This window comes from Apteryx rowi, unplaced genomic scaffold (genome assembly GCF_003343035.1).
Source record: "Apteryx rowi isolate R43461 unplaced genomic scaffold, aptRow1 scaffold_388, whole genome shotgun sequence".
NCBI lineage: Eukaryota > Metazoa > Chordata > Aves > Apterygiformes > Apterygidae > Apteryx > Apteryx rowi.
In genome coordinates, this window is record NW_020450396.1 from 303,407 (window position 1) to 319,893 (window position 16,487).

General features: G+C 40.6%; 1 protein-coding gene across 3 annotated transcripts in view; it reads right to left on the minus strand.

Moving 5' to 3' along the window:
- CLDN12 (claudin 12) overlaps positions 1-16,487 on the minus strand; it is a 56,048-nt gene that overhangs the window by 35,506 nt on the left and 4,055 nt on the right. For 2 of the 3 annotated variants that reach the window (XM_026074403.1, XM_026074404.1), the window contains one exon: positions 14,957-16,437. The exons of the other annotated variant lie outside the window; for it this stretch is intronic. In XM_026074403.1, coding sequence (XP_025930188.1) covers positions 15,672-16,409 — 738 coding nt within the window. In that variant the 5' untranslated portion in view covers positions 16,410-16,437 and the 3' untranslated portion in view covers positions 14,957-15,671. Of the gene's footprint in view, positions 1-14,956; positions 16,438-16,487 lie in introns of those variants that run through there. 3 annotated transcript variants of the gene reach the window in all.

Consider the following 16,487-nt stretch of genomic DNA (forward strand, 5'->3'; position numbering starts at 1 on the left):
GGGGGCCGGGGCAGCAGCGCCCCTCGCTGAGGGCGGGCGGGGAGCGGGGACGCCCCAGGGGGCAGCCCGGGGCCGGCGGTGCCCCACAGGCGCCTGGAGGGGGGTGTTTCCCCCTCCGCGAGCTCCCGGGGCATCCGGCGCGGGACCGTTGTGCCCGGGGCCCCGTGTTGTGTGCGCAGGCAGCCGCGCTGCCGCCTCTGAGCAGGAGGCTGAGGCACAGCGGGCATAGTAGTCACCACCTCTGCCGTCCTTTCTCTCCCCTGCAAATGAGCTAATTACTCGCAGTCACTTGCAGGCCCCTATCTGAGATTTACCAGGTCTTTCTTCTCTCCCTCAGGGTTTGCAACTATTTTGATTTAACCACCTTTTTTTCCTTCCTTCGCTGCGTGAACTCTTCGAGCCGCTGCGGGGGCAGAGAGACTACCAGGGTCCCGGGCTCTCATCTCCCACTTCCTCGGCTCGTTTTGCTGCCAGGATGACCGGGAGCTGCTGAAGCCAGCTGAGGCCAAGGGTACCCCCACGTCAAGGCTGCCCAGAGAAGGGAATAAGAGACTGAGACAAACAAGAAAATTTGCCATGACCACCTTAGTTTAAGAGATTAATGAGTCATTGGTTTTCCAGTGCGAGGAAAAGCAGGACAAGCAGGAAACTTAGGACATCTCAGTGGCACTAGACAACTGTGGCAACTAGGCAACTGAATGAAGCCCTTAATGCCCGATGAGGTGATGTGTCCTGCTCTGCTTTGGCAACCAACTTTGCTTTAATGAGAAGATCCTGTAGCTGAATTTTGCTAGCTTCTTTATGATCTTGCTCAGAAAAGGGAAGTTTGATACTGGGCAGTAGGTAGCCAGAGCTCATGTACCCAGCATAGCCTTTTGAGGGGGGGCTGAAAGGCTGTTTGCAGGAGGAAGCAAAAACTCCCTCTTACATGGCACTGACTGTTTTAGTCAGCAGTGACATCAGTTGCTTGTGACCTTCTTTCACAAACAAGGCAGCATTTCAAACGCCTTCATTGGTCTTGTGTAATGATATCATAACTATGGACACTCCTTCATAAATGAATGCATTAAACCTTGGGAGTATAGTTTTGGAATTGGTTTGTGGGTGAGTGTAAGGAGAACAGATCTTAGCTTTTGAGACATTTTTGCAAATGCAGTTGAGCGTTAAGGAGGAATGAGATGACTTCTTCACAGTGCTTGACCTTGTCATCCTATCTAACTTGAGGCACCTGATTCACCTTACTAAGGAGTTTAATCTCCCTAAAAACCCCCACGGTAAGAAATGAGCAGTTCCAGAAAGCAGTTCAGAGGGAATTAGGATAACTGCCTGTAACAGGTAGCTCAGGCCAGTGCCTGAAATTAAAGGAAACAAATCTGAGTCTGTTGCTTGACTCTAAGGTGGGCTGTTGGCCTTCAAAGCTGTCCAGTACTGTATTATGCAAGGATGGCTTTGTGAGAGATTTGGCACTTTTAGCGGGGGCTGATTTGAAGGTGCCCTTGCCTTGAATGCAGTTTCAACCTATGAATTAAAAAGCTATTTGCATTTCATTTTGCCTATGTCATCTTTGGGATTTTGCCAGCAGCATTCAAGTTTCTGCTTCTCTGTCTTAATGAAGTGGAGAGTTTTAGAAAACCAAAGCCAAAGTGTGGGTGTAGGGGCCATATGGAAACTAAAATGTTTTTACCTGAGTTTAACATATGGCAATGCTGATTCATGAGGTCTTCTGCCTTCTTCTGGAGCTGAATTCTGTACTTTATCAGGTTTTGCAATGTGTTAAAGTCCACAGATGTTTATGTTCTGAATCACTTCTTTTTTTCTTGTTTCCATATTCTGGAATCACTTGGAACATGCTCTTGGAATAGTAGAGACACAGAGGAGAGTGACAAAGAAAGATATGAAGCTGCTTATGTAAATAGAAACAATTCAATAGACCAGAGTTAAAGAGGCATACAACAGAGATCTGTAAAATCATGAGTGACACAGAAAAGGTCAACAGGGAATGACTGTCTTTTCTAATACACTACCTAAAGGGCATTGAGTGCAATATCCTTGCGCTCAAGGGCACTTGAACGCAAAAGCACTTAAAATAAAGTGCTTAAAATGTAAGCTAAGTTGTGAAACTCTGTCTTTGGATGTTAAGGGCAGTAAAAGTTTGCAATAGTTCAAAAATCAGACTTTTCTTCCATGAATATGTGTATCAACAGTTATTCAATACCAAGATAATCACCTCTGGTTTAGAAGGTCCCTGAACCACACTGCCAGAAGCTGTGTGCGAATGCTAAGGAAGAGGCACTGTATGTTTGCCTTCCTCTGACATTCTTAGGCATGTGTTGCTGACTGCCCTTTCAGGCAAGATACTGAGATAAAAGTGCCATTTGGTATGACCTTATATAGCTGTTCTCATTCTTTTTTTTTTCTGTTTTCAAAAGCTTTTGTTGTATTGCATATAATTTTAATTAATGTACTGAAATATTTTTGAGACAGAGTAGAAATCCTCAAGCTATTTTTTTATATGTTAGTTTCAGATAGTTTTATGTATGCCATGAAGAATGACTTCTCATAAAACAGCTCAAATTCCAAGCCAGAGCTTGTGATTTTTCGCTAAGTTGCTTCTAGCATGGTAATTCTAAAGGAAGTTTCTTTTAGCTGGAGCAAAGAGTTATGGGAGAGGTGGAAATATAAGATTTTCATGAGAGCTCTTTGGAAGTACGGTTACCTCCATCTTTTCTGATCTAGCTTTGTTATTCCTTTGGGGGACAAAAATGTTAATATAATTTATGAACAGCTGCTGTAATTCTCTCACAATAGCTAACCTATAATAATGAATCACCTTTTTTCTTGATTAGGTAACCACTCCCTCAGCACACAAAAATTCACAGGAAATGGAGTACAGAGACATGAAAAAGTGATAAAGTGATCTCCTACCAAGAAACTGGGTTTGGAATGAGCAGTATGTATTAAGAGGGTATATAAAATTATAAGCAAAAAAAAAAATCTCAGAACCTAAACAGATTTTGCTTTTTTCTATCATAATTCCATATTCACTTCAAATGATAACACGGACTTTTCTGTCAGCTCTGCAAACTCTGCCTGGGGTTTTGAACATGGTGTTCCACGTATGCATTTTCAGCAGCAGCTCTTGCCAGGGCCCCTTTCCCCGGTCTCCGGTCCACCTCCTCCCTTGTGACAGAACAGCTGAATGAGTCATTCACTGGGTAGCTGAACAAAGAACTGACTTGGCTGATGGTGCCTTGTCTTTTCTTTAGCTGGTTTATTTTTCATTATTAACAGTGCTAACAATCTCAAAGGTAAAATATCAGTTACGAAGTCTTTGTGTGTTCAGCTGATGCCCTTAATGATGTTATTACCTCATCACCCTCAATGAGTTTACCCGGCTTGCCTGAGTATAATGTAAATAATTCAGCTGATAATTCAAGTAAGTGATGAGAATGTCACTCTTTGTTTTGTTTTGTTTTCCTTGCTGTGTTGGGCTTATGGATATATGCTCTGATACAAGGCCTTTTCCCCCAGCAAGACATTGTTCAACAAGGTTGTTTAAGTTTGTGCCTAGCTGAAGCACAAATGTATCTTCACGTCATGGTTTGATGTACACTTAAGTCATCACTGTCCCCACAAAAAGTATTTTGCGCTTCCCTCTCCCTGAATGCTTGTTCTTGTATCCAACACACACTGTGCTGTATGAACACAAACATTTCTGAAGGCCTGTAGTGAACTGATGGAGTTGAAAAATTTTCAGTTTTACCTTATCTGAGTTGTTGAGCAGGTGACCAAAGTCTGGTGCTGGCAGAGCAGGGGAGGAGTTGTGGGGACAGGACTAATATCCTGGGGAAGAAGAGGAACCTCTTTCTTTCAGTGGCAATACTAGCTTAAATGCATGTCATATTATTGTTTCACAGTAGTCATGCAAGAAGATAACATATGATGTCAAGTACTTTGTTAAAATGGGGTACCAGCTGTGATTAAATACCTACAGGGAGCAGATCTGCTGAACAAGAATTTGCACCTTTATATACTCATTCCTAGGAGTGTATCCAGATTTTAATAAATTAGCTTCTTACAACACTTTTCTGAAAAAGGAAAGTATTAATAATGCCATTTTATAGAGGGAAAAACTGCAGCTACATGCTCAAGCTATTTCTCTAGGCCAAATAAAGAAAATGAGATGTTCTTTGTCAAAATCCTCCCTCTGTCTTATCCAAACATCCATCCTTCCATACAGAATCTTCACTGAAACAGAACTGCTAGAGATCCTAATAATTAGAAGTAGTAAATATTATAAACAGATGAGCTGCAGTCCTGCAAATGCTTATTTGAGCTGATATTGCAGGGATTAGAACAATGCAGTGTAGGGAGGAGGTGATATGCTTCATTCGAGGTTTTGTAGTTCTCCTATAATGACCAAATATTATGGTAAATATAATGACCAAAACTTCAGGTAAACACTGAGATTAAACCATAGATTAAGTTAGCCATTTAATGGTCATAATAAATTCAGGCAAGATCAGCTGAATGCTATTGGAACAGTTAAAAAAGTCATTTTTCTCAGTTGAGGTGGGTCCCTTGCTGTCATGGAAGTAGGACTAAAAAAGTAAGCTTTTACCTTGAAAAGAGACAGCCTAGGGGTATATACATGATCAGTTCAGTATCTCTGCTAAGAGTCATGGTAACTAGCAGCTGATTTTTTTCTTTGTTTTCATTGCACAATGGTCATGTGACTACAAACAATATTTAGAAGGTAAATACACTTTTTTAAAGAGTATCTACGTAATTAATTATCTTGTGACTATAACTGACAGATAATATTTTTCTGTCTCATCAGAAAAGGCATATAGCAAAAAGTTTTGCCTTCCGACTCGCACAGCTCATGTTACATGTAGGAGGCATAGTAAGGTTTTTTGGAAGAGGAATAGTCGTGAATATCGCTGCTAAGTGCACTGTTCAGTAGAATGTTAGTAGTACTGGATCACAGTCTGTAACTGAATTAGTCTTGTGAGATTTATGGTTATACTACTGTGACCAAAATGACAAGCTTCAAAATGTGTATTTCGGTAAAATTCGGCTAACAGCTGTTAATATTCGAGCCTCTCTAATGTTTCAAACAAAGGATAGCAGTAAAGTTTGTACCAGAGTTCTTTAGTCCTGTTAGCTCTTCTAGTATGCTGCCTTGAGCATATCAGTTGGCAGACTTTTTCAGTCCTGTTAACTCCTCACTTGCTCATCACATGTACTGAACAGAATCAATTCTAGCAAGTCTAACTAATTTATTTTGAAAACCATTGGACTTGCTTAGACAAAGACTAATCATTACATGCAACTTTTCTTGGATGGAAAGGCTTTTTTGTTCTTTGGCTGAGCAGTGTTGCACGGACAGAATGTTTTAAAAAAAGGAGCATTGGGATTTTGGGATAGGATATTGCTCAAATCTCCCAAACACGACAGATAGTTACTGTCTGGATAACAACAGGAGTCTCCATTGCAAGAGTCCTAGCAAAGGTGTCTTCAGCTTGGTCGGGTGAGATTCCCCAGCTGCTGTTCTGCTCAGTTCTTAAATCCAGTTGGTCCGCAGTCCTGCGTGACCACTTCAGCACATGCATTATCCTTTGCTATAGGTTATCTTAAACTACATAAAAAAAATCTGTCTTAACTATGAACAGAAAAACTGCACTGTGAGACCATTTCTGCATCTGCAGGAGTAGTTTCTACTGACTATTTATGTGTATTTTATCTATGTACAGTTTGGTCAATTCTGCAGCAAGAACCACCTGGGGAGTCTTGGGAATGGCCAGATTCTCCTCCCAGGTTGTTAATCAACACATTTAGACATAGGAATTGTTCTTGGTACAGTAGGAGCTGCCTGGGAGAAATCTTCAGGACTGTCTGAAATCCCCACCTGAAGATCTCCTGCACCAATTAGTCGAATGCTTTGTTATGAAGGAGGTGAGAAGCCTGGTCTGTCACCTTGTCTCAGGTCAGTCCATTGTCTCAAACCAGTCCTATGCAGGGACTAGCTGGGGAGTTCCTGGACCACCCAGGGAGTTATTGGCTTAAGCACGCTGGCTGTGCACACAGGCACAGATCTTATACCCAGCTACACCGCAATTACAACTAGAGAATGACTTGACTTTCATCCTTACGTCTCACTTTAAACTTAAATTCTGTAGCTCTTACCACAGCACCTCTGTAATTGAAAACCTTGCTGTACAGCATTCACCCAGCTGTGAAATAACATAAGGAACTCTTATTTCCTTTGGGTTTCCTACCTGTGCTGTTGTTTAACCAGGCCCTGGCTTTCCCTGAGAACATGGCCATAATGCCACACCGAGTAACTTTAGCTTTCTAATGTTTAAAATTGCCATTGCTCTATAGAGAAATCTGTTTCCAAGATTCTTCCCCCCCCCCCGAATTAATTAATGTATTTGTAAGCTTAAATGCATGTTTTGTATTTATCTTTGGTTTTTGCTTTATTAAATTTCCTCAGCCATAGCTGGGGCAAGAGCACCATTGTAGAACTGCAGTCAATTGGAGTAGGGTAAGCAGGAGCAGAAAACAGAACAGCACAAAGAAAGGACGGTCCTGTTGCATTGCCAACGTAATAACTCCACTTGATTTAAGCTGTTGCTTTAGAAAAATATTGTTTGGCCCTCATTTGACAGACCTTATCTAAATTCTGAAAGATTTATTTTGTTAAAACTGCTAAAGATCAGCTAAAAACTTAATGCCAAAGTACTGGAGAAGTATTTACCCACACAGCTGCTCTCATTTAGTCCATTTTCTAAATTGTAAGGGAACCAGATTTTCCCTCAGCATTTCACAATCTGTATCATATGAGTTAACATATTGGTTAAGTCAGATACTGGATCTTATTCCTGATACTGTATATTTACCAGTGTACCTGTTTTAGTTTTTCTTCTCCCTGCAGAGGGCTCAGGGTTTGGTTTAGGATGTTATATATCAGTACTAAAGTCTTTTCAAAGCTACTTCACTTATCTCTGTTCTGATTATTTTCAATATAAACTGATAATACAACAATTTGTTCCCTGAATCAACTGCGTAATTCAAAAATCCTAATACTAAAATGTCTTGCTGTGGCTTTGGTCTATCTTCCCCTCCCCTTTCCCTTATTTCAGAGTAATTAAGAAGTGGTTGTATCTCTATCTAGTTACCTGCCAGCGGTTTTATGCAATACCAGTTCTACATCATGCCAGGAAAAAAAAAATATTTTCCTTTCATATGCAGTGTAAAATTCCCATATTTAAAAACAGGAATGTAGCATTTCAGCACACATCACCAAATTACTTAACCTGGTCAGAGAAGTTTGTGTTGACTACTGGGATGTAGTCATGTACCGGAGTTACATGTTACTGGGATTCACAATATAGACTCACTTGTATTATCTGAAGCAGAGAGCTACCACTTCAAAAAGTAATAGCATTACAAGTATTCTAGTGGACACGGCACCCTGCCCAAATGACCCTGCCTGTGCCTCCTTTATAAACAATGGGTGACAGATTCGATAACAACTAGATAACCTACTGAATGGGGATTTTTGATTTAAACCTGATATTCAAGCCTCTGATGTTTTCTTCCATGCCTGTGCCAATGGGAAGGAAATTTCTGTCTTCTGCTACGTTCTCCCTTCTTCTGTTCAGTCACGATTACTCACTTATCCAGCAAGAGACACAAAACAAGTGTGGTGGTTGAACACATAATATTGTCAGGAAATACAATAACCACTTGAAGCCATATAGGAAAGTTTAAGAGCTTAAGAAAAAAGAAACAAATAGTTTTCATCCATTAAGAATCTGTGTTTAATCTTGTCAGGAGAATGATGTGATAGCTGTGCACAGATAAACCAAAGAAATGTTCGATTGCTAAAGTAGAGGATTATCAGTAACAAAATGAAACACAAAACACTGTAGAAATAGCTTTGGAAAAAATAATTTCCAGCACCAAACCAGAAAGCGTGATCAATTTTACTTCAGTATGTACACACAAACAGTTCAGAGGCATTTCTCTTCAAATTATGTTTTGTGTTATCTATCTAGTAAGAACTTTCTGAGCTCTTCTGTGATTTAAAGCAGGTGTGAGGTGTATGAATCTTATAAGTAGTGAAATCTAGTCAAGGCAAATCCTCTCCAGTGTTCAAAAGGGTAACTCCTACAGGAGCTCTCAGCAGATTAGTGCTGAGAGCCTGGGAAAATTATACGTCTCGGATGACTTCTCAAGTGAGGCACATGGGCATCAGCCACTAAGATTAGTGGTTCTCAGGGTTCTCATAACTCCTTGACTAATTAAAGTGCAGCAGCGTGGTGTTTGAAAGTGTACGTGCAAACTAACTGGAACTGATGTACCATAATGAATTATGAACTCTATAACCCAGCAGCAGCTGACAAAAAACTACTGAAAGCCCCACTATCACTCCCGTGTTTACTAAGCAGCTGTACAGAAGCCAGGAGTGTTGCGGCTGCCTATGTGCCCCCCAGCTCGCAGCACCAGCCCCTTCCCAGTTGCTAGGGGCACCCTCCCCATTGCTTTCAAGGGGGGGTGGCCTCACCTCTGCCATTGTCAAGGTCAAGACCATTTGGTCGGAGCTGCAGATAGCAGGTCAGGGTTAAATAAATCTGGGGGTGACTGTCCCACAAGCCTAAGGAGGAACAGAACGGTGAATAATTCCTTTGATGAATGGGCCTGTATTCCCGAGGCCATTGCTGGGAGGTGTATGCTTGAATCAAATGGAACAGGCAACCACAGAAAGCTGCAAAATTTGTGCAGTCTGATTTAGCTGCAGCTGTACTGTAAAAAAATGCCCTCCTACTGAGCCTATTTTGTGAGAACGTACTTCCACGTTGGGTGTTTCCTGAAGAGATACTTTTGCCAGAAAACTCAACCTCTCTGTAGGACATTTTAGCACACTGAACCTGAACATTTTATTGTTGCTGGCCTGTTTGAAGACTCAAAACAGTGCAATAATAGTCATCCATTATGCTGAGTCTTTGAACAGAGATAGCACTAAGTCATTGGGCTCTAACCTGTAAGCTTATGCAAATATGTTAATCATTCACCTATTCCAAAACTGGTTCTTTCCTTTAATAATGTTACCATCAGTTGAGATTACTGAAGATACACATGATTTAAAGCTGTTTAATCTTCAAATTCTTTTAATTAACCCCCCCCCTTTTTTTTTTAACTTTGTTACCTTTTTTTCTTTGCCCTACCTTCTTTTTGTAAGTGAATGAGGAGGGAATGAAAGAAAGGTAATAAAACTTTTTCTTGCTTATGAATGTTCAATCTTTTTCTCAAAATGTAGCATTTTTAACAACCCCTTCAATTAATAAACAGAACCCACCTTAAAAGATTATTTCAGAATTAATAGTCTTTCTTATGTGAAACACTCATTAAAAGGGAAAACAAACACCTCTGAAAGTGAGGTTTTGTGAAAAATCAGCTTAAGGCTGCCATCCTGCCCTTCTACTTCCACTCACATATTCCTGCTGCCTGCTTTGTGTTGGCAGTTAAGCGCAGGTGGCCAGGAGGCAAGCCAGATCGGTCTCCTGGGAGGCTGAAGACCAAATAAGCACAGGAAGAAAAAAAATGGCAAAAGGAGCAAGATTTTTGTTTTCTGGTGGCAGAATAGATTAACATCTGCTTAAACCCATCAAGAAATTGCCTGCTGAACATTTTGAATCGTAGCTCAATCAATGTCTGTAGTAAGGTAAGATACATCCGAGACCTGCTATAGTAAACGCTTCACTTATTTTTGACATAACTATTAATATTTGTGTAAATTCTGATGTGGATTTGTAGATGATCTCACATATTTATCAATATAGTGTGGCTTTTGGAAAGAAAACTAGTGCAACATGAATGGTTACCAATCTTTTAACAATAGAAGTGATGTAATACCAGGCGGTGAGACTACAGAGAGACAGGAGAGCACCAAGCTTTGGTGCTAAAATACTCCCCTTGGCAGTGGTGGCTATTTAGCAGCTTCTGGCACAGCTTGTAGCAAGGAGGTGGTGCTCAGCATTTGAGTCAAGATTTGTGATCCCCAGGGACACATACCGCTTGGGCAATGCTCACACATTGTGTTTTCAAAGTTTGCTTATTACAGTCTGGGAATCTTTAGGGTTGGGTGATATTTATTCACTGAGGAGGTCTAAGCACCAAAGAAACAACCCTATTACAGGCTTTGAACTTTTTAGGGAATACTTGGAGCTTTAATTTAATTACATACTTTTTTGTTTGTTAGAACAGAACTTAAGACAACAACCCTGCCCTTGCAGTCTGTAGCTTTCCAGTCTCTTTCCTCAAAACAGCCTTAATCACTCATGCCCTCCAGCTCCTGCAATTTCCACTGCCCTGTGCTTTCCTTGATGTCTCCTTGGAATTGCTAGTCAACAGACCAAGCCCCCATCCCTAGCAGCTTAATACCTGAATGAGCAACTTTACTGTCAGGAACACAGATAAACCACTAAATGGTTTTGAAACCAGAAACTACCTTCTTACCCTTGGATACCAGGTCTCTGTGTGTCCAGCTTAATGAATGCCGATGCAGCAGTGGAACAAAAAAGCATAGAAAAAAAACTTATGCTGCTTCTGAGGTGTGTAGCCTACTTGCTTGGTAGATATGAGAAGGTATAAAGAACATTATATAGCTGCTGAATCACATATGCAAACTCAATTCCCATGAAATAAAACACAGGAAAATCTGCCCTGGGAGATCTGTTTTCAGTGAGCACAAATATGCAGTTTATTTTTTTTAGGAATTTTAATACAAAAAAAGAGAGATGCTCCCACATTTAGGGAGAAATTGAGTTCTTTAGATCCCAGTTTTACATTAGCACCCAGCTCATAGCCCGTAGGTTCATACTGGCTGTCAGAAGTACCAAACTGCCTGTGGGCTTTGCAATGCAGATAAAGGTCTGCCAGAGGAAAAGTGCACTCTACACAATTGAAACTTTAGTTCAGCAGAACTAAAATCAAGTTTTAAAATTAAAGTTAAAATTTAAATTTTGCCCCCTCCCCCCCCCAAAAAAAAAAAAAAAAAAGGAAAAAAAACAGACCAGGACAGTTCCTGACTGAATAATCATGCAAGGGTAGTAGCAGTTGTAACTTTGGGTACATTCCCCTTTTCAGTCTGGAGCATATGGTAAGGAAGAGATGGAGTCCAAGTGACATGCTGAACAACCCAGTGCTAGGTCTGTCTCTGCAAGGCCAGACCCTGTCCCTGCACTGTGTCCAGTATTGGGCACTGAAAATGCAGCTGTCACAACCCAACACCACTCAGGAGACTGGACGCCTGTCCAGAGGTGGCAGCAAGGGAGAAAACATACCCAGCAAAGCGCAGAATATCGAATCATTTCCCCCCACACCAAGTGAGTTGTAGTACTGCAAACTGCTTTATACTATGCATATTCCGTAAAAATTGTTCTCATATAAAAACTAGTTCCCTAAACAGATTAAAAAAACTTACTAAAATGCCAGTTCAAAATATTAAAAGTCTAAAAAGGAATTAGCAGCAAGTCTCATTATAGCCAGCATGAACAGTCCAGACTCTTTTGTGAACTTGCACTACAGCACCAGCCTTTCTAACGCTCAGAAGAGAGTGTGTACTTTGCCCAGTAACCCTGGAGAAAGGTTTGGTACCACAGGCACCATAACGCTGCCAAGCTTTACTTGTCAGGAGCAGCCCACAGTGGAGACCCAACATCACTGACCGCAACTGTGGTTCTAGACTGCTACGTCTCACTGGGGCGCCTGAACAACTTTCACACACAGGTTGTGGCATATTCTCCAAGGGATAGCACAGCTGGCACCGAAAAGCAGAGAGGGAGGAGGATCCTGTTCCTGGTCAAATGCCACCACTTACTTTCCTGAGTGACACTAACATCAAGCAAATCTTACAAGCCTAGGAGAGAACAAATCTGCTCTCTTTTCCAGCACGGCATTGGTACATTGGCATAGGGCTCAACCAGATCCTGGCCTCTAGCCTGCATTCAGGTCACATACAGAGAAAAGTAATCATCTAGATTAAGGGAAATCACTCATTTCCTTTTTAAGGAAAAAAATCCTAGTTTTTTAAGACTAGCTTATAGTGAAATAAAGGGAAATGATAAATAAGAGTCAAATTTTCAGAAGGTGGCTGAGATTTTTTTAAGCAGTAGCACCATAAAATTATGGAGTTAAAAATGCAACATATCATATATTTGAGCCTGTTAAGGCATCTGAAACATTTTGACAAGTCTGATGATCAATGCCAAAACGGGTAAAGTCTTTCATATTCTAATCATTACTGTTTTTACAAAATGAGTTGAAACAAACTACAGCTGTATGAGAACAGGATTTATTAAAAATACATATTTTCCATTTTACATAAAAAGAACTCACATTAAAACACAACTGAAAAGCTGGTCAGGAATTACTTGAAAAAAAATACAGACTTCCATAATCCCAGAGCACCCAACCTTTGATTGCATGAGCCACAAATTAAAATCTTCCTGTGCTCAAGACCAGAGTGCCTGTAGTGCATACAGCAAAGTGCCAAGAAGTAGCAGCTGGTCAGAGGCAGGGGTGCTAACAGCTCCACCGCAGCTGTTCCCTGCTACAGATACATGCAAGGTGCAAGCTTCCTTCTCCCCAAATCCAGGAAGGGCTGCTACTCCCCTGGGCACAGCTGTAACCTTAGCAAGAGAACTGCTGGGGTGGCATGGGGCTCAAGTGTCACAGGTTGGCCACCCCTCCTGTAAACAAGGAGCAACACAGCACAGCACAGCACTTCCAGTTAGTTTTCATTAGGATGTAGTTGCAACTCACATCAGCAGCACTGTTGAAAGAAACCTGGCTGTGCTTTTATAAATTAAACATGATGCAACAGTCTTTTTGATAAAGATGACCTTAACTGAAACTTCCACTGGAATCTTAGATCCCCACTCTTTTGGGTCCCCAAGCTTGTGGATCCCTACTCTTCATAGCTCAGGCCCATCTCAGACTTTTGAAGAGACAGTTTTCAAAGCGACACATTATCAGCTTAGGCAGCAGCATATACTAATTGAAAGTCTAGTGCATAAAAATCAAAGAATGCAAAAGAGCTGTCAGACACATCTGCTATTTAAACTATACAGAACAAAACACTGGCTGCATTTACTCTCCATAGAAAATACTCTAAATCAGTTTTCCAGGCTGCTGAAGACATTGAAGATTCAACTCCTTTTAAATGTATTGTATACATCATCCCTCTAAAGTGAGCAAAACACTGTAAATTCAGGCTCCAACAGCACACGAGACAGTGCCTATAGAATAACATTTACTGGCCAACTCATAACTTCATCAAGGCACACAAGAAGAAAAGCCAGACTGCAAGGAAGGTGATGTGAAATTATGAACCAATGATCCCTTTGCTTTGACCTTATAAAGCATGCAGGGGCACAACAGCAAGAGTGGCAACAGTATCTGTGGTTGGACAATAAGAATAACTGTAAAGCAAAGTTCAATTTGGAAGAAAAAAAAAAAAGTGGCCTTGCATAGCTTCATACATATTATGATTCCATACAGTCCATGAGGTACTTCATCTAATATCATGCCTTGAAAACTTAAGAAGCTATTCAATTCATGTAGCTTTCAGGGTCCATCTCCTTAAGGATTCTTTATTATCTACAAGATTAATTCCTCAGACTGTAATGTAATGAAGCATGCTGCACCACCTTGTGGAAGGCAAGTGATTCCTCTTAACATACTATTATCAGACAGATTGCAACAGAACGAGATTTTCCCTGTAGGCCATTGTTGCTATTTGTAATGCACCAAAAAGGAAATGAACTGATTTTCAGAGCTTAGGATGAGTTTGCAGAGTGGGAATTAAAAAACGGTGATTTTTAGTGAAGCAAATTTGTTCTAGGATTAATAAGATCTAAAGATCCACCAAATTCCAGAATACCACCAATCAAAAGAACCTTCCTTACAGGAATGACATCTTAACCACAAGATCTCAATTTGCCAAAACCTGAACAAGTCAAATATTTGCCTACATTATAATAGTCTTCAGCTTCCTGTCATGATTTTCCAAATTTCCTAGTAACTTCAATAGCCATATTGATTGACTTTGATCCTTAGGGGTGATCTGCTCTGCATTTTAGGAGGGAAAAATGCTTTAAAAACATCCCAGGTTGGGAATTTATAACCTTTTCTCACCTTTGTAAGGCTATACTCTGATGCTCACAAATGATTAGGAACCTCACCTTACAGGAAATAAGAAAGAGAAACTTTTTCCAGTTATGAGGTGGCAGAGTAAGGTGTGTGTGTGKGGGGGGGGAGATTTTAAAATAGCTCAACTTGAAAGGTGTTGAAGAACAAGCCTGGAAAGGTGAAGTTTTCATCAGTAATTAAATAAGCTACAGCATGGAAAGTCCAACAACCCGCTGCGTATAAAACTTCCCATAAGCATCAACTCTAGAAAAAAGATACACAGGTCCACTGTTAGTTGTATATATATATAAAACATCCAGATTTAAAAATCTCTCCCCAGGGTTATCAACCCCCCTCCTAGAGAGATACTATTATAGCTTGCGTACAGTGTTGCAAAACATTGTTTCATAGTCTTTAAATTCTTCATGGCTTTCCTAACCCATTTTGCAGTGTGAATGACATCTCTCTCCAGAACTAAATAATGCTCTAAAGCATTTTTAATTTTAGGCCTGCTCTACTTGAAGATGGCCTTCCAATAAAATATTCAAGCTTTTAAACAAAATTTTTAAATACAAGTAGTCTTTTTTTTTTAATCACAAAATAGATCTATTGAACTTGACAACTTATTAAAAAAATACACACTAGAAAGAAAATTCACAGAAGAAAAAAGTTTCCAGCCTCCAATGATTCAGAAAATGCTAATTACAGTACAGAAGAGCATTATTAGTTAAATCAATTTTATTTCTAAGTTTGATTGCTACTTTGAAATTAAAGGGTAATTTGACACTAATTCTACTGCAGAAGTTCATAAGCCAGGTGGCTTTTTATGTGTACAGTGCAAAACAAAGAACACTGCTATAGAACTGAATTAGTCTGCCAAATACCCTTTTCAAACATCACATCTTAAAATACATGTGTCTAGATAAAGACTTTGTAACCCATTTCTTAATCTCCTTTCTGCTCCAGCTAAATGATCATACACTTTACACTAGACTAGGTTATTTTCTCATCCGTAATAAGAAACTCAGCAAACCCCCTACACCCAGCTCCACAGGATTTGGATAATGCATGGGTGCAAGGGTCTATGCATGCAGTTCCTATAAAGGGATCAGGATCTAATAACAGCTTATCAAAGTAGCAAAGAAGTTCAAACCCACTTTGATCTCAATAAACAGAAAGAATAACAGATGTGCAAAACAACTTGTATGAAAGGATACTATCGTTAGTGTAGTGTCACAGCATTAGCAGCAATTTTGTCTGTACTGAGCTTGAAGGAAAAAAAAAATGTTCAGGAAGGAACATATGAAAAAAGCAAAGGACTTAATGAACTCAGTTCTCCATTGCTTTGCACCTTCAGGAATTTGACCTTAGAAAAGATTAAGCCCAGTGCAAGGCAGTAGAGAGAATCAAGCCCGCAATTTTCACGATTTGAATGAGCACAAGAACTCGGCTTCCAAGACTTTGTCTTCTTAAGACGCATGTGTCACAACAGGAATGTCGATTTCTATAGCAGAGAGGCGAGAGCGTGCAGAATACGGCTGGGAGGCATAGCTGTGCATGCTGGGGGCATGAGAATAGAGGGGCTGCCAGAAAGGGGAAGGTAAGCTTTTACACGCACAATACCACAGAAATAACATAACGGAAGTGAAAAACAGACCACCAGCGCTGGCAATGGCAATAAATACAGAGATGTCAAAGCTAAAGACAGGCTCATATTTTCTGTTCAGATAATTGTTATAAAAAATGACCCAGATCGACGGAGTGAGACAAATGGCACATGCGAGCAGGAACAAGAGGCCAGCCACGAGGTGGCAGCCTGCACTGTTTACAAGGCATTTTGCTAATTTGATGTTTGGCACGCTTGATACAAAGGCTGTGTTACACATGCCAATCAAACAGAGAAACAGAGCAGAGACAGCAGTTAACATACTTAGGGGGAGGGCAAACTGAAGAACACGCAAATCCAGCTGATCAACAGCCGTGTACCACTGTGGGTCATATATTACACAGTCTCTGCTCCCATCAAAGCGAGCACACTTAATCCAGAGTCCAGTGTAAACTGTCACATTCTTCTCATTCTTGTTGAACGTGTACAGTCTCATTTGCCTCCAGTTTGGAAGCAGAACTGCTGCAAGAAGTCCAGCTACTGAGGCTGTTCCACTGAGGAAGGCCAGTACCGTTGCTGCATGAACATCCCGGCAGCCCATGCCTGCCCACGGAAGATGCTTTCTGCAACTAAAAAGAATGATTTCAAAAATCAGTAAGTCTTAGTTTATGGACATAGG